At 34.1% G+C, this 25,603-nt stretch overlaps 1 protein-coding gene and 1 non-coding gene across 4 annotated transcripts; one reads left to right on the top strand and one right to left on the bottom strand.

The window, feature by feature from the left end:
- Positions 1 to 1,802: 1,802 nt before the first annotated feature.
- On the bottom strand, positions 1,803 to 1,875 carry TRNAA-UGC. The gene has a single exon. It is a non-coding gene; the product is annotated as a tRNA-Ala (tRNA).
- A 66-nt stretch (positions 1,876 to 1,941) lies between these two features.
- LOC110735042 (CSC1-like protein HYP1) lies at positions 1,942 to 24,373 on the top strand. 3 transcript variants are annotated; one of them, XM_021915162.1, is made up of 11 exons: positions 1,942 to 2,049; positions 4,964 to 5,384; positions 5,472 to 5,624; positions 5,836 to 5,899; positions 9,979 to 10,188; positions 12,995 to 13,165; positions 14,943 to 15,241; positions 16,146 to 16,422; positions 18,315 to 18,590; positions 21,763 to 21,996; positions 23,834 to 24,373. In XM_021915162.1, the coding sequence occupies exons 2-11, from the start codon at positions 5,104 to 5,106 to the stop codon at positions 23,993 to 23,995; spliced, it is 2,127 nt and encodes a 708-aa protein (XP_021770854.1). In that variant the 5' UTR covers positions 1,942 to 2,049; positions 4,964 to 5,103; the 3' UTR covers positions 23,996 to 24,373. The 3 variants fall into 3 exon arrangements, with proteins under 3 accessions (XP_021770854.1, XP_021770855.1, XP_021770856.1); XM_021915163.1 differs by having other exon boundaries at positions 10,078 to 10,188; XM_021915164.1 differs by lacking the exon at positions 9,979 to 10,188.
- Positions 24,374 to 25,603: the final 1,230 nt, after the last annotated feature.

The following is a 25,603-nucleotide window of genomic DNA, read 5'->3' on the forward strand; positions in this document are numbered from 1 at the left end:
TGGCCTGGTTGTTTGGTTATGTCCAAGGAAACGGAATGTACTGCTCATTGATTACCTTTGTAACTGTTTGGTTCAAACCAAGGAATCAAAAAAATTTTAAATTTCTTTTTATTTTTTCATATAATAACCTGTTACTATATAATAAGCAAAAAAAAAAAAAAAAAAAAATCATATTTTCTTGTAAAATGAAAAAAGTGAAAACTTGTTTCGTATGTTCCTGTAATATGAAAACATAAGAAATAAGCAAAAAACATATAATTCCTAATGTAAGAATGTCTTTAAATCAAACAAAATTGCAACAAATACAGTATAATCAACAAAAAAATGCAATATAATCAGCAAATGCAATATATTGGATGAGTCCTATTTCCAAGAACTAATCCTTCCATAATCATGGAAGATGTCAGCGATGATTTCGGCGAGTTATACGCCGACATTGAAGTTCATACGAGTTCAGCAATCAATGGAGTACCAGATTTTTATCAATTGCAGAAAAACCAGCAACAACAGGAGCATATCAATGAGGTGGGAGTGGATGAAAAGAGAGAGATTGATTCTGGAAACGGAGGAAGTGAGATGAGTAAGAAGAATTATGAAATGGCTATTAATGGGGTTAGTGATTTTGGAGTGGAAAATGACAGTGATAGTGATACTGATGATGATTATTTTGATGTGGTTGACAATAATGACGAGGATATCGGGCCGAAGAAGGGAGGTGGAGATGGGAGGAATTGTCGCAAGGAGGCGGAGGATGGTACGGAGGCTGAGTTTGTTGCCGGGGTTTCGGAGGGGAATTTGCCCGGAAAGAAGACAATGCGGATTGATGTCGATAAAACGGAGCCGAGTGGCGGTGATTGTGGTGGTCGACGGTCACAGTTTTGTAGTCGGACGGAACCACTCACCGGCGACGACAGCTTCTTCAAGCTGGCTACGGTTCACTTGAGAGGCTTGAGAGGAGAGAGAAAGGGGCGTGGGTAATGAAGAGGAATGGGAATGCAAAAGGCTTGGGGGGGATGGGGAATGAACTTAGAGGGATTTGGGGGAATGAATGGGGTTAAGGGGATTGGAAAAGTGGCCTAACAAACAACAACAAAGGGAATGATTCCCGTCAATTCCCCTTCTCTTTGTTGAATATCCCCAATCAAAAGGCCCCTTCCGTAAAAAAAAAATTGTATGTTGTAACTATTAAAAAAACGGAGAAAGTATAATTATAAACGGAGAAAGTATCAATATTATTTGAACCCAAACAAGTGATGACATCTAACAATCATAAACTCATATGAGCTCCACGTATATAATGGATGGAGTATAAAAACGGTTTTTTCACCATATATCCTTGAGTTTTTTGTTTATTCATCATATACCCTTGAAATTTTTCAAATTCACCATATACCCCTAATAACAACAAGATAAGTGGAATTTGGCTAATTATGCATCGAAATCACCTTACATCTCTCTCCCCCATCTCCTTTCTCCAACCCCCAAAACCACTCCAAATCTCCATAACTATATCCGTATGATTGATTTTGAGGATGAGAAAAGGAAATTTGGGGTGGTTTTTGGGGGTGGAAAAAAGGAATGTGGGTGGTTTCGGGGGTAGGAGAATGTATTTAGGGTGATTTCGGGTCATAATTAACCCTAATGATTGACGAAAATAACAATGATTAGTTATCAAGGGTATATGGTGTATTTTTGAGAAAACTCGGGGGTATATGATGAATTTTAAAAAGTTTAGGATTATATGGTGAATAAACAAAAAACTAAGGGGTATATGGTTAAAAAACCGAAAAAAAAAATTGTAATGGAGATGCGGGGGATCGAACCCCGTGCCTCTCGCATGCAAAGCGAGCGCTCTACCATTTGAGCTACATCCCCTATTTTGATGATACATGAACTCTTATTTTTGATAAATCAAATTACTCTGAGAATTACACTTTACACCATATCACAAAAGTCGATTCATTTCTATTTCAATATACTACACTATTAATTTTACTTTCCTTTCAAAGAAGACATAAGCTCCTACTTCTGCGCCAACACCGTTTGCTGGTTAGTTTGTTGATCTAATTTTTTTTTTCTTTAATTTCTTCTTATAATTTTTTTTGGTTGAATTAACCTCTTCTGTTCAATTTGTATGATTATTTACCCTTTTTCATGTATTTTTTTTTGTTTGATTTTTATGTTGAAACATAGGAACGAATGATCATCACATATATTGATTGATTTTAATTTTTTAATTGCATAAATTAATAGATGTATGAGCTTTGAAGATAATTTCACAAAATTTTGAGGAGTTTAGTAAGGGAAATTAAAGGGGTTTAATGTGTAAATGTATGAGAGAATAATGAAGTAGTAATCATTATTTGGTTCATAGGAAGCCACGAAGGGCAATGATGTAGCCGGGATTTGATTGTAGGACGAATGGAACCGTTTCGGCTTACAATTAGGGTGTTATTGAATGATGGGTTTTGTAATTAATTTGTATCTTTGTCAAATTGAAGCAGAATAAGGGTGGATTGAGGAATTTGGTATGTAAGTAAGAAGAGCAAAATAAAAGCTCAAAAAACTGATTTTTTATTTATTTAATTATTTTGGCAAATCCTTTATGATTGCTATGCTGTAAATTGAAATGGACCCTATGAATTTGCTTCATTTTTTTTTAATGTTAATCGCACCGCAGGCCGAGTTTTTCTAGACTTCTAGTGTTCCTGAAGTCGTTTATTCTATTGATGTTGTTGTGATTGAGTAAATTGAGCGGTGAGTTTTGGATTCTTAATTTAATAATGAAAATTAAGTCTTTTAGCTAAGCTGCCTAAGTGGTGACGAAGATTTGGTTCTTGAGAAGATTGTTAAGAAGAGAGGGTATTTGCTTATATGGTGCAGAATTTCTTCTTAATAATGATTCTAGGTTGTTGATTTGAGTTAGGATTTTGTCAGGAAGGGTATTGTTGATCCTGATCCAGAATGGTATCTAAAATTTGCCATTTAGATTTTGGATTGATTCTTCGGCTCAAAGATTTTTTTTTTCCCTCCAAGTTTGTCCATGCGATTTAAAATTTTTATTTAAATGTTCATTTCTTCATCGGTTCGAAGCTATATATAGTCATAACACACACACAAATACACAAGTTGCCTTGTGTATGCTACATTAAGTACAATATTTAATAGAATTCTTACCTTTGTTGTATAGAATTTCTCATGGAGGTCACGTGTCTCTCTTGGGATAATGGGAATTTAAAAAAACTCACTATAAATCTCCAAAAGTCCAAATGACTTTTTGTAATTTTTAGTTACATAATCCCTACTATAAATCCAAAGTAACTCTATAACCTTCTTTATCTATTTAACTATTATCTTTTAACAACAAAGAAAGGGATTTAATATCTCTGGATTAAAGATACGAGTCATTGTTTTACAATTTATGCTTCCACGTTTCCTTATCGTTTGGAAAGGGAGTTGCAGATTACATCCTTTAAATTTAATCGCATTGGATAATTTTTTGGTCAGTATATAGGTGATTAGATGAGTGGGTCATTTGGGATATTATTAAGGTTTGTAGATAGTGTTTAGTGCAATATGAATTTCAGGTAAGAAACCAACAAACAATTTTTATTTCAAGGCATTGCTATTAAAGGAGTTTAGGAGGTTCGAAGCTGCCTTTCTGCAAAAGATTAAGTGTATGTTTTTCTGGAATACATGCTTATAAGTTTTTTGATTTGTCGTATCAACTGAGATGAGTGTGTCATATAATACTGAATTACCGACTCTTAAAGTCCCACTTTTGCCTATAATATTTAGTTGAAGTAAACATATGAAAACCTGTACAAAAAATAATAGTACTTCGTAACATGAAGAAAAGAAGACATAAGTACATTATATTTTTGAATGTAAGAAATTATAATACAAGATACATACCTCAAAATAACATCCACATTGATGAGAAGTTTTGAGTTATAATTGATCAATTCGTATGAATTGTTTTAGCAAGAGAATTGCATATGATATTTTGCTGAGAAAGCTACCAATTTAGTTGTTATTTAGTCTCGGTTAGATTAAATAGCTTCATATCCCCGAATTTCCTAAAAATCTTAGGCAATATCAACGGGCTTCAAGGAAGACATCTTCTATTGGTTCCACATCTTTTGCAGAAGTAATGATTTGAACTTTTTTTTTTTTTTTTTTAAAGTAAACTATATGTAAGCCTTGATGCTATTTTAATTATTATTTCATGAATTAACCAAACTCTCCATTTCATGACCTTATTAGGAGTTTTAGTTGCAATGTCATAACATTTCTCCAATGTTTGTGTGGTGGCTAATGACATTTGGGACAAGGCCATGGTAGCGATGACTTACTTTCATGTTTCAAATCTATTGATGAAGCTAGTAGGTATCTTATTGGTTTCTGTTTTCATGACGAGACTTTTGAATGCTAGCTTTGAGAATTTAGTAAAGTCCACTAGTATATTCTAGCCTTAGGAAGGTTTTCTTTTTTTTAAATTTTTTTTATTATTATGTTTGTGGCATTGGACAGGGTTTTAGCATTGCTAGGAGGCTGATATGGAGATTTCAGTTTGCAAATGGTGTTAGTTTATTGTTCTTCTACATAAGCCATCATTGTCAATGCTCTTCATGTGTTGGACTAATAAATAATACTTGCATTTTGGAAAGACTAAACTTTTGGGTCATTGTGCTGTTACATGTCCCAATATACCAGTGCAAAATCTAAAGAAGATTTTGGGTGCTTTTGTGAAAAATCTTCTTCTGAGAATGATAATATAGTGATCATGGAGTTAGTTTGCGCAAGGCAGCAATGTCTTATGCATTTTATCTTTTCTATGCATTAATTTTGCCAAAACTTACTAGAATAGAGTATTTTTAATGACATGTCTCCATATGATGTATGAATTACAAATGCTCAACTATTATATCCATCCGGCTTACAATTTTTCTCTTCATTTCAGAGGATTTGTTGTTTGGAATATTACAGATTTCTTGTGGTCACTCACTAGTCTCTATACTTCTTGTGGGTAACATAAACGTTGGGATTACAAGGAGGTCTGCAGTTTGCTGCTGGATGTGTTTTTGATATTATCTGAAAGGAATGATCCTCTCAGCACTTTTGACGTCTGTTGGAATAAATCTTGGCCTTTGTTTTCTGTTTTTCACTTTGTACTCTATTTTAAGGAAGCAGCCGAGTAACCTCAGAGTTTATGCACCACGTCTAGTTGCTGAAAGAAAGCTTAAACAAAATACTGATTTCAACTTAGAGAGGCTTTTGCCTTCAGCTGGTTGGGTAAAAAGGGCATGGCAACAATCAGAAGAGGACTTGTTGGAGAAATCAGGTCTGGATGGTGTTGTATTTATGCGACTCTTTACCTTCAGGTAGTCTGGAACGTGGAAAATCTACAAGTAGTAGAAAAATTATTTTTCCTATTTTAAGTTAACTTATTTATTTTTTATTTTTTGCAGTTTAAAGGTATTTTCCGTTGCTGCTATCATCGGTGTTTTCATTCTTCTTCCCATAAACTTTTTGGGAAATCAGCTGCTTATTGATTTTTCTGATCTTCCCAACAAGTCTTTGGATTCTTTCAGCATTTCTAATGTCAATAATGGCTCAAACAGGTGAATATTCTTTTTTTCATGAGATGTGCAATTGCAGCATCTACCATGTGGTAAAATTGATACTAAAAATTTGATAGTTTAAGTGTAAGCATAGAACAATTTTGTAGAGAGTGATTGTAAGAATTCCTTTATTCTATGGTCCATTATTGTAATCTATGAAACAGTTTTTTCTTCAAGTCTGCTGATTTTGTGCATCTTTTCTCTTGTGAAGGTTATGGATTCACTTTTGTGCCGCATATGTTTTTACTGGGGCTGTGTGCTATCTTCTTTATAATGTAAGTAGGGCTAAAACCACCTAAGGGTTATTATAAACCTGTCACTTAAGGTTTATGTGTTTTACTGCTGCAAAATTGTTCATACACTTGCTATTACTCTCTCTTAGAAAAATTATGGTTTTGCAAGATTCTTTTGCCTTGTGTGTTAATGATATGTTATTTAATGAGTCTATATTAAAGGGAGTGTCTGAGGAGAGTGTACATTAGGGGTGAAAGTTCGGTTTTCGGTTTGGTTTATGGCCCAAACCGAAACCGAACCACTCTAATTCGGTTTCGCGATTTTAGAAACCAAACCACACCACTTTACTTTAGAAACCGAACCAAACCAAACCGAATAAATTTCGGTTTCAAAACAAAAAACCGAACCACACCGAATTGTTTTTGGGCCTTGTTTTTTTGGGCTTTATTCTGCTATTTTTGATATCTTAAAGCCTTAAACAGCAAGGAGCATGTAAATAGAGCATGTAATACATTAATAGCAAGGGCTTAAACAGCATAATAGATTAATAGCAACCTGAACATGTAAATAAAGCAAGGCAGACAGGCAGTAGGCCCATTAGCAATGCATGTCAAGTTGTCAACAACTCAACATCACAACATTCACAAGTCACAACAATACAACATTAAAAGTTCTAATTCAAAGTTCTAACTTCTAAGAATTCAACACTTCATCCAAAAAAAAAAAAGTGTTCAACATTACAACTACAGCAGTAGCATAACAATATCAGCAGCAACATCATAAGATTCAGCAGCAGCATAGAGGGAAAATCAGCAGCAGCAGCATAAAGGGAAAGTCGGCAGGCAGCAGCATAGAGGAAAGGCAGCAGGCAGCAGCAAGTTAGCACAGCAACATCAAATTAGCAAAGAGCCCACATCAGTCTATTATTTGCACTTCATCAATATCAGCATCACTAATTGCCATATTCTTCAAATCTATCATAATTCATAACAAAAATAACCAAGTTAATATATATATACATAAATGAAAATATGTAAATTTTGATTAGATATTCTTATATATTACCTTCTTCAAGCAGCTCAACTTCCTCTAAACATTCTTCAATACTTGGAAATGGTGAAGCACATAACCAATTTTGAGCACAAACAAGACCTTCTACAACTCGGGGAGTTAATGAGCTCCTAAACTGATCTAGAACTCTGCCACCAGTGCTGAATGCACTCTCAGAAGCTACTGTCGAAATAGGGACAACTAGAACATCACGGGCAATTCTCCCCACGGTAGGAAACCTTGAACAATTGAACTTCCACCAGCTCAAAATATCAAATTCACCTATATCATCTGCCGTATCCTCCTCCAAATATTTGTCCAACTCTATTTTTGCATCTCCATCTTTCTCACACTTGTGTTTCTTATACTTACTCTTTAAGACTTCAATCTTTTTATGTTTGGGAGACAATGGAGTTTTGTCATCCTTACTTGAAGACACTTCCTCCCTATTCATATCATTAGATGAAGAAACACGATACTCCTCATACAAAGCATTCAAAGTTATCTTCACATTATCAACCAACTTTGATGCAACAATAGGATCATAAATTTCAGTTATCATCCACTGAACATAATCAAGCTTATAACGAGGATCAAGGACAACGGTAATAAAAATCAAGAGGTTTATTTTTTCTGGATCACCCCCATACTTTTCATATTTTTCTTTCATTCTACAAGCCATAAGACACATATCCGGATCATCACTTGAAACCAAATCTTTCAAAAGTACAGCAACACTCACCAATTCATGAAAAAACAAATTGGAAGTGACATATAAAGAGCCATAGACATGCAAGGTCAGATCATAAAAGGCTTGTAGAAATTCAGAAAATCTTCTCACATTATTCCAATCATCAGAATCAGGGCTACCCTTACCATCCCTCTCATTCAAATCAACTACATAGTGGGGGTCTTCCTCAGAATACCTCTCAAAAGCATCCTCAAGTTCAATAGCAGCATTCAACATCAAATAGGTGGAGTTCCACCTAGTAGGCACATCAAGGCACAATCCCTTTTTTGTGTTGATTTTTTCATCTAAGACACATTTTTTAAACCTTTGCAACCTAGCAGGAGATTGTTTGATAAACCTAACAACATGCCTAACACGTTGAACCGAATCATTAACAATTTTCAAACCATCAGAAACAACCAAATTGACAATGTGCGCAACACGACGCATGTGAATGAAACGACCCTTAAGAACCCCAGTTTTCCATCCATTTATTTTCCTTCTCAAATACCCAATTGCAGTATCATTTGAGCTAGCATTGTCAACAGTTATGCACATGATATTTTCAACCCCCCAATCAAGCAAACACTTTTCAATTTCTTTGCCAATATCATCACCCTTATGACTAGAAATAGGACAAAAATTTAGAATTCTTTTGTGTAATTTCCAATCATTATCAATGAAGTGGACAGTGAGGCACATGTAATTGATTTGTTGTATTGAGGTCCATGTATCAGTGGTTAAAGAAACTCTTGAATTACACCTCTTTAACACATTTTTCAACTTTCGTTTTTCAGTTAAATATGTTTCAAAACAATCTTTGGCTACTGTAATGCGAGAAGGAACATTAAATCTAGGTTCCATTACACCACAAAAGTGTCTAAAACCTATACCTTCTACAAACTTAAATGGAAGTTCATCAACAATCACCATAAATGACAAAGCTTTTCTAATACTACCAGCATCAAATTTGTGGTATGTCAACCCACTAGTACTACCACTTGGTACTTTAGCACTTTTGAATGAAAGCAAACTTTGTTTTGAATCTTTAGGGGTGTTTATGGGATACTTACGACATCGCGAAATATGAGCCCATAACACACTGGTGCCGTTTTTCTTTGCCCCACACTTGTAACTCATTCCACAATACTTGCAAATTGCCTGCCTTCCACAAGCCAAATCTTCTTTAATAAAGTGCTCCCAAACTTCAGAGCGCTCTTTCATCCTCTTCCTTTTTGCTCCTTGTTCTTTATTCTGATTTTCTGAGACTTGGTCAGTCTCATGTTCAGACTGAGCCTAGGACATAAATAAAACCAAATTAATAGAGCAGAATGCAGAATGCACAATGCATCAGAACAACATCACAACACAGCAGAACAACATCACAAGTTCACAACAACACAGCAGCAAAAGTTCACAACACAGCAGCAAAAGAACAGCATCACAATTCACAACACATGCATCCATGTAGTCTTAACCATTTCTTTGAAAATACAGTTACATTTCTTTGAAAATGTACACTGTAAATAGCTATGAAACTAATACAGAGTGTATCTGCAACTACTTAGGCCTAGTGTAGCATGTAGACTGTAACAAAGTATTTCGCAAATAAAACATAAACGAACATTGCCTCACAAACAACATCACAATTCACAAGTTCACAATCAACAATCGAGTGTATATTCACCCAAAGATACTAGAGAATTCAAGGGAAGGAACAGCCGAACAGATCTGAATTTTTTATTAAATTGTACATGTAAATTGTAATTTTATCATGATTCAAACTCATCTTTAATAATCATTTTCGTAATTAACACTACTCATAATTAAAACCTTAAGAAATTAACTTTCATTTTCCAGATTTGAACCAAGTAAATGCTTAATCGCAAATATGAAAAATTACCTTTGGACGGCAGGACGGTGGAGGAATGGACGGTGGATGCTGGACGCCTGGACGGTGAACGGTGGTGGAATGGACGGTGGAATGGATGAGAGTTTGAGACTTAGGGTAAGAGGCTGAGAGCGTGGAGGATTCAGACTTTCAGAGGAAAACGCAAATAGATTAGGTTTTTTTTTGGGTTTATATACTTAGGGTAAATTGGGCCTAATATTTCGGTTTTTTCGGTTTTATTCGGTTTTTCGGTTTTTAATTTTCTCAGACCGAAACCGAACCGAAAACCGAATTTTTTTTTTAACAAACCAAACCGAACCACTTTAGGAAAAAAACCGAACCATATTTCTTATTCGGTTTGGTTTTCGGTTCGGTTTGGTTTTAAACCGAATTTGTTTCACCCCTAGTGTACATTCTTGTAATATTCCTAAACTGGTATTTCAATGCAGGAAAATAAGGTCATTGCTCTGAAGCGGATTGCTTATTTTTATGCATCCCAACCTCAGTTTCACCACTTCACCATTTTAGTTCGTGGTATTCCTGTCCAGGCTGGGAGCAGTTTAAGTGAAAGCATAGAACAATTTTTTAGAGAGTATCATCCTTTGACATATCTTTCTCATACAGTTGTTCGTCGGACGAGCAAACTTCAACAGCTTATGGTAAGTATAAATTTATATGTTATAGATTCTTAGCATAACATAGATCCTAAATATAGATGACAGCCAACTTTGTTGAACTTCTTTTTCTAGTCTCATCTTCCATATATTCTGAAATTCGGACTTATTATTACAACAGCCTCTTCTTTGTTGTTTGCTATGTTTTAGCATATTGATATGTACTACATGATTGGACATGATTTGTAGATCAGAGTTGTATGTGATGGGTTGTTTTTGCATCGATTAGTCACTAGCTAGCTAATTACTTCGAGGAAATACTTGTTGATCTACTAGATCAACAAAAATTGTCAATCATAAGGGTGTAAATGGGATTTCCATCATTTTAATCAGTATGGTGTGTTTGTTGCTGAAATGCTGAGAGTTGGCATTCTTGCCATATCACTACTCCAGCTCGGAGTATAAATTTCACGCCGTTAACAACATTTTCCATCCAACTTTCTGTTTCCTCACTCTTCTCTATCTCTCAACAATGGAGGGAGCTTCCAAGACAAGAGCTCACTCGATTGGCGTCTCCAAACGCGAAAGCACTCCACCACCACCAAAACCACAACCATCATCACAACCACCGTCATCTTCTATCTCCTCTCCTTTCGCCGCCAACCTCACTTCTTCTACCATTTTCGACCCATCTTCGAAAATCAAGCTAATGGAGGGAGCTTCAATGGAAGACATGATCACCCCTACCCTTAGGGGTTGACCATGCCCTTAATTTCATCCTTTATTCATAGGATGTTCGTTTAAGATCGGCGAAGGTGGGTGGAGATTGGGAAGCTTCAATGATGGTGTCGGAAAGCTTCAATGGTGGTGGAGATGGGGAAGCTAGCTTCAATGGTGGTGGAGGTTGGTGAAGCTTTAATGGAGGAAGGAGGAAGCTTTTCAATGTTTAATGTCAAGTAACCCAAACAGATGTTGCTTCATCTTGCTTATTCATCAAGTGGGGGTCACAAAAGCTGAGGTGGAGAATTTGATTGACAAATTATGTCAATCATGAAGATTAACCTGGGTGCGCTCAATTACTTCCATTTCTATAAGTCATACTTAGATTGTGCAAATGTTTTGTGTATTTCACACCCCATTTCAAAGCTGTTTGTGTTGCTTCTCTTATGTAATCCATAAAAGGTTATAATTACCTCCGTTAAAAACAATTTTTTCTGTATTAAATCTCTACTCATTCTGAAAGTTAATCTTGATGTTTTTGGCCTATAACCATACCATCTTCAAGTAACACACAATTTGGTTACAAATGTCATACATATGGCTAGTTAGTCTGTTTGCCTGAAAGTTTTATTAGCATAGTTACCATATAAGAAAGTTGCTGGGCTTCCTAATGGTATGAAAGAAAAACATCTGCTCCCAATTTTCATTTTCATAGCTCCCAGAATATTACTTCAATGGTGAAGTGGATAATAAGTTTATTTATTAATCATAGCCGAAGCTTTCTTTGAGTCTCTTGTGATTTCTTTTACCCTATCTTTCTTGTTTGCTACATTCTACTGGTTTCACATCTTACATCTTTTACTTTTTACTGTTACACAAAGTTGTTCTTAGTTGCTATTAATTCAGTATTTTGGGATTCTCCAACAAGAATGCTCACTTTCATTTTCCAGTAAAAAACCAATACCTCTCTCTCTCTCCCCAATACTTCCTCTAACGGTTTCTCCCTGTTAGTCCGTTGTAAGACCTCTTACATTTTCTTACATTCAATATATATTTTTAAAATTCTGTGCCAATATAAACTAGGAACTTCTGTGAGACGACAACAACAGCAACAATAAAACCTTAGTCCCAAAGTGATTTGGGTAGGCTAACATGTCCTAAGGAATCATTGTTGAAAAGGGAAACACAAAAGGTAAAGAAATAAGTTAAGGAAACTAAACAAATAAAAGTGAGAAAGTGAAAGTGTAAGAAAACTGGAGAAAACTCAGGGATCAAGAAAACGAGGGTAATGTAAAGTGAAACCCAAAAAAGGAGAATACAAAAATTAAATTGAGGAAGTCTAATAAAAGAGGGGTAACAGGAAATGTAAAGAGAGGAAAAAAGAAATATTTGAATAAATAAATATTAATATTAAATATGTACAAAGTCATGTCATGTCATATGCATAGCTTTCTTCCTCTGTCCTATCCAATGCCATATGCTCCTCAAAATATGTTCATATCACTCTCAATCACCCTCCTTTAAGCATTTTAATGTCTTCTCCTACTCCTCACAATCTTGTTACCAGTGCATCTCACGAATTTCATCGTACATGGCCAAACCTCCTTAGGAGATTCTTCCTCATCTTATTCTCAAAAGGTGTAACCCCGAATTTATGTTTGATAGTTGGATTGATATTTTCAATTCTCTTTGTAATGTACTTACTCTAAATCCTTTTTCTACTTTGTTTAAATCCAAAAATGTCTACGAAACATATAACATCATGAGTTCATGATTGATTTGTAAGGCAACTAGAAGACAAAGGGAAGGATAGATTTGGAAAGTAAAAGGCAAGAAATCACAGTTTTTTTTTTTTTTTTTTTTTTTTTTTTTTTTAAATTTTAATTTTTAAAGTAGGCTTTAAAAGGAATCATATATATGTTTGTCAGTTTGTCTAGCTAATTAAAAAAGAAAGTGAGAAATTGTAAGGATTATGTGTTTGAAATCCAAACAACAACTAGTTATTTGAACAGTAAATTGTGTATTTTGTGCTAGCTTTTCCCAGCTGCTAAATAGAGATCAATTCTAAAAGATGTATAAATTTTATCATTTTGTTAGTTTGGAGCTTTAACATCTGCATACTTTGTTCTAGGACAATGCAGAAAAACTTTACGGAGCAGTTGACCAGCTTAAGTCTGAAGAACGTTCTAGTCAAAGGTTAGGGCTGTTTAGCAACAAAGATCGTCATTTACGTACATTGGAGAAAAAGTTAGAGGTTACGGAGGACAATATGAGGATGGAGCAATCATCATTACATGAAAAGGTGTGTGCCTGTGTGCTGCTTGTATTTAGTAATTGTACCTTTGGAAGTCATACAACACAATTACGTTCTATTGTCTTATTTGTGTGGAAAGATTTGCTGGAGTAAATATTTTTCCATTTGTATGCACTGCACCACAAAATCTCATATTATTTTCTGTCCTTTATTGCATGGTTTTTTTTGGGAAAACCCACAAAACATGTAGACGTTATGTTAATGTTAAAAATGTTGATATAAGGAATCTAGACAATTAATTTTTGCATGCTAAAGTGATTGTAAGACTTAATTTTTGGACAGAGTCCACCAATACCTATAAAGAGGGGACAAACTCCTTAAACAGTCACTCATTAATCCTACTTTGTTTGGTGATTTGCAATCCTTTTTTATGTTCATGTGTTTCGTCTCTAAATTCTAGAAGTCGATAATTTTTTTTTTCAGAGGTTAGAGGCTAGACCAAATGTTCAAGCTTTATTTTATTTTATTTATTTTTCTTTCCAGTTGTACAGGCTGCTATCGCTTTATGAAAAAGCTAAATTACCTTAAGGAGAAGTAGAAAGGGTTGAATATGAAGTTTTCTTATATTTAAGGCAAAGGATGGAGGACCTTCAGAAACAGATTTTTTCCATTGATTGAAAAATTTGTGATGAGAGTCAGAGAGGAAGAGCTAGCATAAAAGAGTCCATTGAAGGAGGTGATTGTGATAAAGAACGTAGAATTTGTACCAAGAGATGAAAGTGAAGTGAGCAAGAGAGGAAAATGCTTGCTTTATACGTAGTACTATTTATTAAGTAGTAAATGGAAGGAAAAGAGGTACTTTAGTGATGATATAGGAAGTGAAATTGGGGTTGTTGATGCTGTTAGTAAGGACTCTAAGGAGGTCTCACAATTTTATAAAAGCATTTTCACTAAAGATTGGGCTTACTGGTCTAGGCTTGAAGGTCTTGAAATATTTCCACATGTGACTGATTGGTTAGAACGATTTGAGGAGGCGACAAAAGCAATTCTCTCAATGGATTGGGAAGGCACCACTTGCAGATGTCATTTTTTTCAGGAGTGTTGAGGATTTAAGTCTGATTTGTTGGACTTTTAGGCTGATATATATATATATATATATATATTGAGATTCTTGGGAAGTGCATGATTGCAAACTTCAATGTCTTTGTTCCTAAAATGGAATGGTTTGATAAGGTTATGGATTATCGGCAAATTAATTTACTTACTAGCACATGCAAAATTATCATTAGTTGGCTTGCCGTATCTGGGGGAGGTGTTTTCATTCACAATTTCACAATCTCGATGTGCTTTTGTGGAGGAAAACTTTTGATACGATTTTCGTAGAAAATGAAGTAGGTGAGGCTCACTGAAAGTCTTGATGGGGTTATTTTTTAGGTTAGATTCTGAGAAGGTCTATGACAGGGTGAGCTTGGAGCTTTTAATGGACAGAAATTATTAATTACACTTAACTGTTTTGTTGTTTTTTCTCTCTGTCAAAATTTCCCAATTTATCTCCCCCTTTCCCTCCTGTATATTTTTAAGTGACATCATTGAAACTGTGTACTGCATGAGGCACACCTTCACCTTGTACGTCTACTCTAGAGACCCTTAGCTCCTGGACGGGCCTTTAACAAAATACAATTGATAATATATTCAAGACATGTTTGTGAATTCACTCTACCATCCACTCAACTGCTGTGACTTTATTGGGTTTTACTATTATTAGCTTTATCTTATAAAGATTATTGATATCTGATAGCTCCTGCTCTTAAGTTGTGATTTGTAGGAAGTTCCAGCTGCTTTTGTTTCTTTTAAGTCACGATATGGTGCTGCAATAGCAATACACATTCAACAGGGGGTCAATCCCATAGAGTGGGTCACTGAACAAGCTCCTGAACCTGATGATGTTTACTGGCCTTTCTTTTCTGCATCATACTTCCGGATATGGATTTGCAAGTTGGTGGTGTATGTCGCTTCGGCTGTTCTTACAGTTCTATTCCTCTTTTTTGTCTTGATCGTGCAAGGTCTTACTCATCTGGAACAACTGGAGAGCTATCTTCCTTTCCTTAAAAGCATCTTAACGATGTGAGTGGTTAACTTTACTATTAGAAATACTTCAACAAAGAAGTCATCCCATGGAACTTGATTCCCATAATTTATAGAAATGAGATTAATGCAGGTGTGGCTTGGGGTTGTTCATATTCTATGAAACCCTATTATTATGAGAAGTTAGTCACTGTTCGATGACAAAATACTTTACTCTCTGTCCCAATTTGCTAAATATTCTTCTAGTCTTGAAACGTATGGAGGCATCTGATCACGTTAGTGGAATGGAGATAGTGTCGAAAAATGCTAAGTAATTCATCCATTTGGAGTAGTATGTTTGAATAAATGAAACTCTCTCTCTGCTCAATATAAAATTTCCTTGATTTAGGCATTGGTAGTCTGGTATGCTAACAGGGACCCTAAAAATGTGCTTGAGTAACTGGATCATGTAAAAAAGAGTGTGAGAATATATACTAATAGATGGTTTAACAGGGACCAATTGATTGTGGTATCACTAGTCTGACAGTTGTTCACATACCCATATCCGACAAATCTAGCCTAATTAATGTAATAAAAAACATAAGTGAGAATAGATAGTCAATTCATCTAAGTTATAGGTGTGAACAGAGAAAACATTATATCATATGGTTTATAAATCACCTATGGACTTTGGAGTACTTTTTTTGGCCAATTAGCTATTTTTAATATTTTTTATACATGTTCCGTTATTTATATGTTTATTTGGATTTTTAATTATTATCATATTCTTTATTTGGGAATTTTCTTGAAATTCACCAAGTATCAGGGTGGTTATTTTCTATATAAACTACAAGGTTTAGACTTCTAATTTGCTCTTTTAGAATGCTGTTCATCTTTTCACTAAAAGCAGTATATTTTATGTTTGATTACTTATTTACTTGTTTATTGTGGCATTGCTTTACAGAGCTTTTGTAAGTCAAGTGATAACTGGATATCTTCCAAGTCTTATTCTTCAGTTGTTTCTATCATTTGTACCACCCATAATGAAGATGCTGTCCTCTATACAAGGCTACATTTCCATGAGTGCGATACAAAAAAGTGCTTGTAATAAGGTGCTCTGGTTTACGATATGGAACATATTCTTTGCAAATGTGTTATCAGGAACAGCTTTAACTCAAGTTAGTGTGTTTTTTGAACCCAAAAAAATTCCTGAATTACTTGCTCGAGGTGTTCCTGCTCAGGTAAATATCTTCTCTGGTAAATTTGTGCTATTTTAGTTTAGTATATCTGCTATAGCTGTCCATTCTTTCTTGTCAACATGGAGAGGAAGGGAGGATTAGAAAGTTTGGCATATATGCAGTTTTCTCTATATGAACATATTCTCTCTTCTATAAGCATGAATCAACTATTGTCTTGAAACGTTTTCAGTGTTAGTGTTATATTGTTCTCAAGATAGTATCAAGTACCTAGTGTCATTCACAGTGCCCTGGCTCTTAGAAACTCTTCCTTGAAGGGTAGAAATGTTCTAAGAAGTCCCTACACTTTCAACAGAAGTTCACCAGGTAAAAAATGAATATGCTAAGATAACTTGGATTTGGAAATTCAACTTTCATCTTAGACTTGTATGGAGACTCTGTATCCCAATCATTAGTATACGTGTAACAGAGTGAGCTTTGGCCTTCATTGACTATTTATTGGTTTTTAATAAATTAACTGCTAAACCAAGTTTGCCTTTGAGTTAATCATGTGATAGATAAGGTTAAAGCAGATAATTAATTAAACGTATGTGATGTGGATGTGAAAATTATTGAACGATGAACAATGTATTAGTCTACAAAAAATAAATATAATAATATGAATGTCATTGGGGATACCTTCTATTGAAATTTTGTTCAATAAATATTTAACCTCCCCCCCCCCCCACCCCCCCAACCCCCTTCTACACATAATTCTTCTCTTATTCATTGATATGTTTTTTAGATTGTGATAGTTTGTATTGAATGAAGAAATTCATTTGTCTAATTATTGAATATCGAAGACATTATTGTCCGTAAAACATACTTTGTGTCTTTGGTAAATTGGTATGACTATAGATAAAGTATAAATTAAAATTTACTTTTAACTAATCAGCTTTTTGAATGGAAATTTCCAAACGTCCAATATGTTCTTATGGGTTAATACATTAATGGCTTCGATAAATTGGTATGACTATAGATAAAGTACGTGCAAAGATTTCCCAGGAATAATGATTAATCCAACTGAATTTTATATGTGAGTTGGAATATTTATTTGGAGTTTTTGGACTTTAGTATGTCAGGATATCCATCTCGAAGAGCAGCAGTACTAGGAGAATTTTGGAGGAAGGAAAGAGGACTGTATGATGGGAAAAGGATGGGGATAAATAGGAACACATTTATAACTTAATAAGTATAGCACAAAATCTTTTTAGAGTACTGTACATCAATATAAGATCTGGGATACCTTCGATATTCTTCAAGATTTGAGATGCTTGAATATGACCACAACAATAATATCAAAGCTTTATTCCCAAAATTACAGGGTTAGCTAAGTGAAATGAATGTCGCTCTGACTTTGCTGCTTGATAATGTAGGTGGGCATACCTTGGTTCTTGGTCAGTCCTGGAATCAGACTGGTTTTTAGTCATCTGTGGGGTCAGTGTATTAGGTCCAATATCTAGTTTATGCTCACCAGGTAAATATATTTGGATTGATCAAAACTGGAATGGACCTATTATGGCCCATGTATTTCAGACTTTTGAAACCATTTTTACAAAAGAAACCATCGGGAGTCTCGATCAGTTCTAGACCTGGCTGGTAAAATATGTTTCCCTTTTAACCTTGAATCATCCATTGTAATTTGTACAGAAGGTTTGGGCTGTTTGCAAATAGACCTGATATTCAGCTTTTTCCTTGGAGGATATAGATGCCATATTCTTGAACAATCTGCTATCTCGTGTAGTTGATAATTATTAGAATTTTGTATCTTTTGCTTATTTCCTTTTTACGCAGGAGTATTGTTTTATTCTATATTTTGAATAAATGGTAGTTTCTAATAATACTCACCTAAAATTGCAAAATCTGGATAAGTAATTAGTTGGCAACTTCTACTGCAGGCTTCATTCTTCATTTCCTACGTTGTGACGAGTGGATGGACTAGTTTATCGTCAGAGCTGTTTCAGCTAGTCACTCTCATCTGGAATTTTCTGAGAAGAATTTTTGCTAAAGAAGAGGCTGATGATTTAATAATCTCATCAGTCCCCTATGAGAGTGAAATTCCCAGGATACTTTTTTTTGTGCTTCTTGGAATAACATATTTCATTCTTGCCCCGCTAATTTTGCCGTTTCTTCTAGTTTACTTTTGTATGGGATATCTCATCTACCGAAATCAGGTAATCTTCTTTTCTTTACCTTTAAACTAATTGTAATTTTTTTGCTCTTGGTATAACATACACGAGAAGCAGCTGATGTGAGAAGCCCATGTCAACCTAAGATTACAGCAATTGCAGACTGTTTTCTGTTTTTTTTTTTTTTTTTTCTTTTATTAGCAAAATTTTTTTAAAAAATTTATTCTTGCATTTTTCCTAAAAAAAACACCACATTCACTTTCAAATGCACCTTTTAAGATTTTCTAGTGTGGTTGGTTTAGGGTATATATACTAATATACAATTGGCTGAACTTCATTTGGAGCGTTATTATTGCCTTATTTATGAAATTTGTTCAACTTAGGGTGTGTTCTAGTTACCTGATGTTTACTTATTAGAACTTTATCTTATCTTATTTGAACTTATAAGACCTTATTAGAACTTATTTTAATTGTAAATTAAACTTAGCTACCCCTTATCAACCCTTATTAGAAATTATTGGAACTTATTTTTCATGAACTTATTTGACTTATTTTCTTGAAATACGTGAAAATAAGGGAAAAGAACATGCTCTAACTGAGATAAATACATGAATGAAATTAAATGTTTTGCATTGCCTTGTAAATTTATTATGGAAGCATAGAGCCAAGTCATGTTGTATTATGGCTAGTCCTTGTTAGAGGGTATTGATTAGACAAAGTAATCCCTATGTTTGGGAAATTCTCAATGGTAGCCCTTTATTTTGGCTAACTTGGTTTGAAATGACCCTCAATAAAAGAGATTCGAAGAGGGGGAGAAGAGTGAAAACGGTTTGAAGGGGTAGCATGGGCTATTCTTCAGCGATTCTAAATTCTGGCGAGAGCCCATGGGTGTTGTACTGGTGGTAGTGGAGGCAGTAAAGTGTTATGAGGAGGGAGAATGTTGATGATTGTAGGTGTATTTAAGTAATTTAATCATTTAGGTCAACTATGGTTTGCATTTTTATGAAAATTAACCCAACAAGATCATTAATGTCATTAGTGGGAATAAAATTTTAATTAGGGTAAATCAGGGTAACCAAAATACAAGGCTACCATTGAGAATTCCCCCCCCCCCCTTTTTTTTTTTTTTCAATTCCTATGTTCCTTATAGGGCGGATCCATAAATTTTTTCTTATGGGTTCGGATTTGTTAAACACATATTTCGTATATTGATGAAAATCAAATAATATAATTCAAAATACATTACAATTGATAATTCGGGTGTGCACATTTGTAACTAAAAAAAAAAAAAAACTCCGTACATATGTTACAATGGTTAATTTTTATACTACCTTCGTTACTTTATAGTTGCAACAAAGGAATATTTTATGTCTCACAAATAATAACCGTTTATTGCAACTAAAAAATAACGGAGGTAGTAGGTGTTTTAGATAATGATGGGTAATTGCGGTATTTATTATGTATTTAAAAAAAAAGTAATAGCAAAAAAAAATAAAAAAAAATGAGAAAACGAAAAATTAGGAAAAAAAAAAACGTTTTGATAAAGAAGAAAAAACGACAGATAAATGTCAGGAGTGGAACTCGCGACCTTTGTTTAAAAGTTGTTGGGTTTTTACCACTGGGCCGCATGGGAAGTTTGATTTATATTGCTGCGTTGTGTTTTATTTATATAATGTTTATAGCAAAGAAATCTATTTAGAATTTTCTGGATCTAGTATGGGTTCAGCTGAAACCACTGAACCCATACTGGATCCGCCACTGGTTCCTTAGGTGATGAAACTAGGGCAAAATATTTCGGAGAATAGCTGCCTATCCAAATGTTATGAAAGGAGTTTTTTTTTTGTTGGGGGGGGGGGGGAATCATGCCTAATGCTTAAAATAACCCTCAAATCCATAAATGTGACTACCCATTACATTTCTTCATTATTTCACATTTATCCTCCACTCCCTTTTTTACTTTCGAAGCCTGGTTTTCACCCACTCTAAGTTGTAGGTGCACATAGGAAGTGCCTTTACGTCAAAATAAAATTCAAGAATCACTTGTTATGAAGGGAAAAGGAAAAAAAAAAAAAAAAAAAAAAAAAAACAAGGCAAACAAAGAAAGGAAAGAAAAATAGTTTGCCCAAAAATTCACAATAGGAAGAAAATTGGTAATGTTAGTAGATGATCTTGGTATTCAGCTTCTAATCTGGTGCCAATCATTGTCTTATTTATGGATAATGTTAAGGATAGGGAAAAATGTGATTGTGAGAGAGGCTATCCATTGATTAAGTTTGGAGGTGCTTGGGGATGCCTTGGCTTTTATATTTGGTGTTTTTCAATACCATTGTACATGTCCCGAAGTGGACCATTTTACTTCAACCCAGTTGACTAAGCTCTTTTTTGCAGCATGCAAAAATTATGTCTGGCTACTTTGTGACACTAGGCAGGTGTGGATGCATCTGTTTTGTTGGTTTGATGTGAATTTTTTCTATAAACAAAAATTAAGATTTTTGAATTTGATGTTGCATCTTTATGTGTTGAAATGACTGCCTTTTATTTGGTTTATATTTATGATTTTAACTGTGCTCAAATTTGATTAGAGTTGGAGAGGTAAGGACTGAAGGGGAGAAAAAGGAAGTGGTAATATATGAACTAATACAACAAAATAGAGCTGCATTTAGTAGTACAGGATTACTCAAGGGTAGTCTTCTGAATCTCGAACTAAAATTTATGAGAACTGAATGGATATTTCCTTGCTTTTATGGCATCAGTGATGGAGTCCCTTCTTCCTTTATTCCAAAAGAGTTGGTTGAAGTTCACAATTTCTTGTACTCTAAGGGACGTCCGTTTGAGATTTTATTTTGAAATATTCTTGGAGTAATTTAAACCTCTTGGCTCCCTAATCGTTGATCGGTTATTATTAGGTGTGCTATCCAAGATTTATTCTTCCTTGATTGCCTTCTATGTCAATCATGTTGCTGGTGCTTCATAGTGTGCCCTTTAGGTCAATAGTCATTAATGGAGGTTGTCGATTACATGTCAATTTCTTATTTTCTTTTCTAAATTGTAATTGCTAAAACTTTAGCTTCTTCTTTTGTATATTGTTCAGAGGGTGAATTAGGGAGTTTTTCTTTACTTAATGGTTTGGATATGGTGGGTTTCTAATTAGAATAACTTATAACCTATAGGCCTTTGTGCATCTTAGCTTTCTGATGTATATTGCTCGTTATTGCAGCTTCTGAATGTCTATGCACCGAAGCATGAAACTAATGGCAAATTCTGGCCTATAGTGCATAATTCCACAATATTTTCCTTGGTCCTCATGCACATTATTGCTATAGGAATATTTGGGCTGAAGGATCTCCCTCTGGCATCTAGCTTAATCATCCCTTTACCAATACTCACACTATTGTTTAATGAGTATTGCCGCAAACGCTTCCTTCCTATATTCCAGGCGTATGCTGCTGAGGTATTTCTCTCTCTATCATTTTCTTATTTTTGCTATCTAGCTGAATAATTTTATTTACCGGTGTGTTATTAAGGCTTTCATCCACGTTTTCATCCAAAACCAACCTTTAATGAGCATGTTCTACAAACCATTGTTACTGAAAAATATGAATTGACCCCTCTCATAACTCTACACATACAAACTATTCAACTACTTGTTTCAGGTTTCTTTATTTAGCCATTAGTAAGTGGTGGTATTCTTAATAATGACTCCACTTAAGAGGTTATTTATATAAAAACTAGCTTTTCTTGTTTGGTACATGAGATGCGCTACAGTTCATAGAAGAAAAGAAAATATTTTTTTTCCCCCTCAATCTTAAAAATGTGTAATCGTAAAATGAAGATATGTTTTTTTTTGAAGAAATAAAATGAAGATATGTTAAAATATATAATAAAAATGGGGAGATAATCATCTTCTTGTGTTTAGGTAAGAAGCGGAAATACTACTGAGTTGGTGTGTGAGTTATGTCTAGATGAGAATTCTATGTAGAGGCTTTATCTTATCTGCGTAGATTTGATTTGTTTGCACATTTTGAGGGGACTTCTGTCTAGTAAAAAGTGTCAACTATGAACTATGATTCGTCAAACCCGGTTACCCATTCTTAATTACTTGACTTTTTAGGTTCAACAAATCCTGGCTATGTTCTTGCTTGTGTTTGGTTAGTGAATGAAATGAAGCTATGAATAAATGAAAGTACTAGAAGGTACAGTGATTTTCTAGATTGCTACCCCTAAATTTTCTAATTGTTGTTCGCCTGCTTCTGATTTGATGTCAGTAGTTTTGGAACATGCACGATCTTTCTTCAGCCACTGTCTACATTTTATTCCAGTTCATAATTTTCTCATTAGAATTAACTCTATGGGATGAATATGTAGAACCATCTTTGTTCTGTTCATTCTCCTCTTTTTCTCTTCACCTGTCTTACATAATAAGTTCTCATGGCCTTTTTGCAACACAAAATTGTTTTAAAACCTTCCTAGTTCAATGACCATGAGAATTTTCTCATCCTGTCATTGTCTTTTCATTCATTGTTACCAATTCAAGGGAGTAGCAACTGAAAAGATCAAATGATAGTGTTGCGCTCAATCAAAGATGAATTAGGCCAGTTTTCATGATCAGCCTCTTTCAGACCTTTGCTGCAACCAATTTTACCGTAGCAATAACCTTAAAGTACTCCCTTTTCGATGTCAGAGATTATTTCAAGGTACTTCAGAGTGGCCGATTCAAAAGCTCTACAACTGAGTTAAAATAAATACATCCTCACTGGAAGCCATATAGGCTAGCTAAAAACGTCCTCATTGCAACTTTAGATTATTAAAACCTTAACATCCATTTTACATGTGTATTTTTATTTTTTATTTTCCCTTTTTTCTTTTTACCTTCTAGTAAATCACAGGTTAACTATTAACTACGAAGTATACTTTTTACTTATTCAAACTCTATTTAATTACATGTGATAAGTTTTCTCAAACATTTATCTTTTTATCTTCCCTTACTCTTTCATAAAATTTCTCAAATTTTATTTTTTATATCCTCTTTTTGGGTTTTCGCTTAACACTGCCCTGTTTTTTTTCTCTTGCTGTGGTTTTTTTCTCGTCCACTTTACCACTTTCCTTTGTTCCATTTTTTGCGGACACTTGTGACAATTTATGTTGATGGACTCTCAATCATTTTTGGGACTAAGGCTTTTATTGTTGTTGTTTTACTGGTATCATTTTTGTTTTGTAATGCCTAAAAAGTTGCCCTATCCCAATAGCATCTTTCCTGCACTAATATTGTATAACTGTTCTTGTTGCAGTGTTTGATTAAAAAGGATAGGGAAGAACAGAATGATCCCAGAATGACAGAATTTCTCGATAAATTAATCGTTGCATATCAAGATCCAGCTCTAAAGCCAAGTCAATATTCTCGGAACACTGACAGTCAAACCTCTCCTCTTCTTCAATCTACTGAAATATGAAGTACCAATCTTCTCCGTGAGGGGTATGTAGAGAGATTGCAGAGATGAGGGATACTTGTTTGAGCTACACTTGGAGATGGATCATCGTAGTTCACTTGTTTAAGTTATATCTGGAGATAGTACGGTTTATCGTGGTTTGTAAAGATTTTCCATTGATCTGCAATTCTTTCGTAACCGGTTTGTTGTTGATGGTGAAGACTTAATACTTTGGGTTGATTGAATTTTCCATGTTTTAATTTGTTGGATTTAGGTAAGCTTAGCAGTTTTGAAAAAAAGTTATCTGTTTGTATTAGACATTGTCCTCTTGTTTTGTCTTTGACTTAACATTGTTTAACCAAAGTATTTGGACAAATTTAGTGTTGCATAAATTGTTAGCTAGACCCTAGTCAGTTGGTCCGTGGATAGAAATATGAACATTTAATACGTTAAAAATGAATATAATTATAATACAATTACACTTTGTATATATATATGTGAAACCTGTATTTATTTTTCATATGTTAGTTAAAGTTGTCCATAAGCTTCTTTTATTAAAAATAAATAAATAAATATGCTTTTACCATTGATGACTTTCATTTTGTGTAACAATTTGATGATGAATTCTCTATACTCTCCCATTTTTATTTATTTATTTATTTTTAAATTTTTAATTTTTTTAATTTTTTTTATGTGAAACGTTTTTATTTTTTCCACTATTTATCCAATCCACTTTGACTAATATTCATAATTTATATCTAAGAAAAAATATAATTTGTGTATTCGTTGGAATTGTCTCGATATAATTAATATTTAATTATTAAAATAAAAACATTTATTAGGTAAAAAATTGAATACGGAGTAAAAATGTAATATCATTCTATTTTTCTATTCTTCAACTAGTTATTGGCCTGGCAGTGTCCCGCATCATCATAAATTTATAAGTTTGATCAAAATAAATCAGGAAGGAAGCTCTAACCACTTGAGCTATCCCTCACTCTTTACTACATATTAATAAGTAAATGACAATATAACAAGAGGATATACATATGAACAGTTTTTCAAGTAAATTACACATTATTATAGAGAATTAAAATTATGCATGTGAAGAGTTTTTTAAAGAGACAAAACAATAGTACAATTTAGTGTGGTGAGAGAAAGCCATAAAGGTGATGACACATAGGGTGACATTGACACATAGCGCACATGTGGCACCAAATCATCTTGAAGAAAGGGTGACACACGATGTTAACATGTAATAGGAAAAATTAACAACAATAAGTTGAACTTAAACTTTGGTTGATCTTCCAATATTTAAGTTCAACTTTACATAATTCAAAAATTAACCCAACTTTGATGTCAATTTTTCATAAATGAGTATTTTTATTTGTGACCGGCCAAATAGGTCATCAATTGACTTATACCAACTCTTAATTATTAAATAAAAATTAGTTTAATGAATATAAAAATAACCTTAATATTCACTTTAAATACAAAAAAAAAAAAAAAAACTAATTTTAAAAAAATTGGGTTGTTGGATGGGTGGGATGGAGGGCTAGATAGCGCTAGGCACCGGCTAGGAGAGGTTGTAGGTTCGATCTGCTAAGGTGGGGGTTAGGTGGAGGTTCACCG

This window comes from Chenopodium quinoa, unplaced genomic scaffold, assembly GCF_001683475.1.
Source record: "Chenopodium quinoa cultivar QQ74 unplaced genomic scaffold, ASM168347v1, whole genome shotgun sequence".
In the NCBI taxonomy this organism is placed as follows: Eukaryota; Viridiplantae; Streptophyta; class Magnoliopsida; order Caryophyllales; family Amaranthaceae; genus Chenopodium; species Chenopodium quinoa.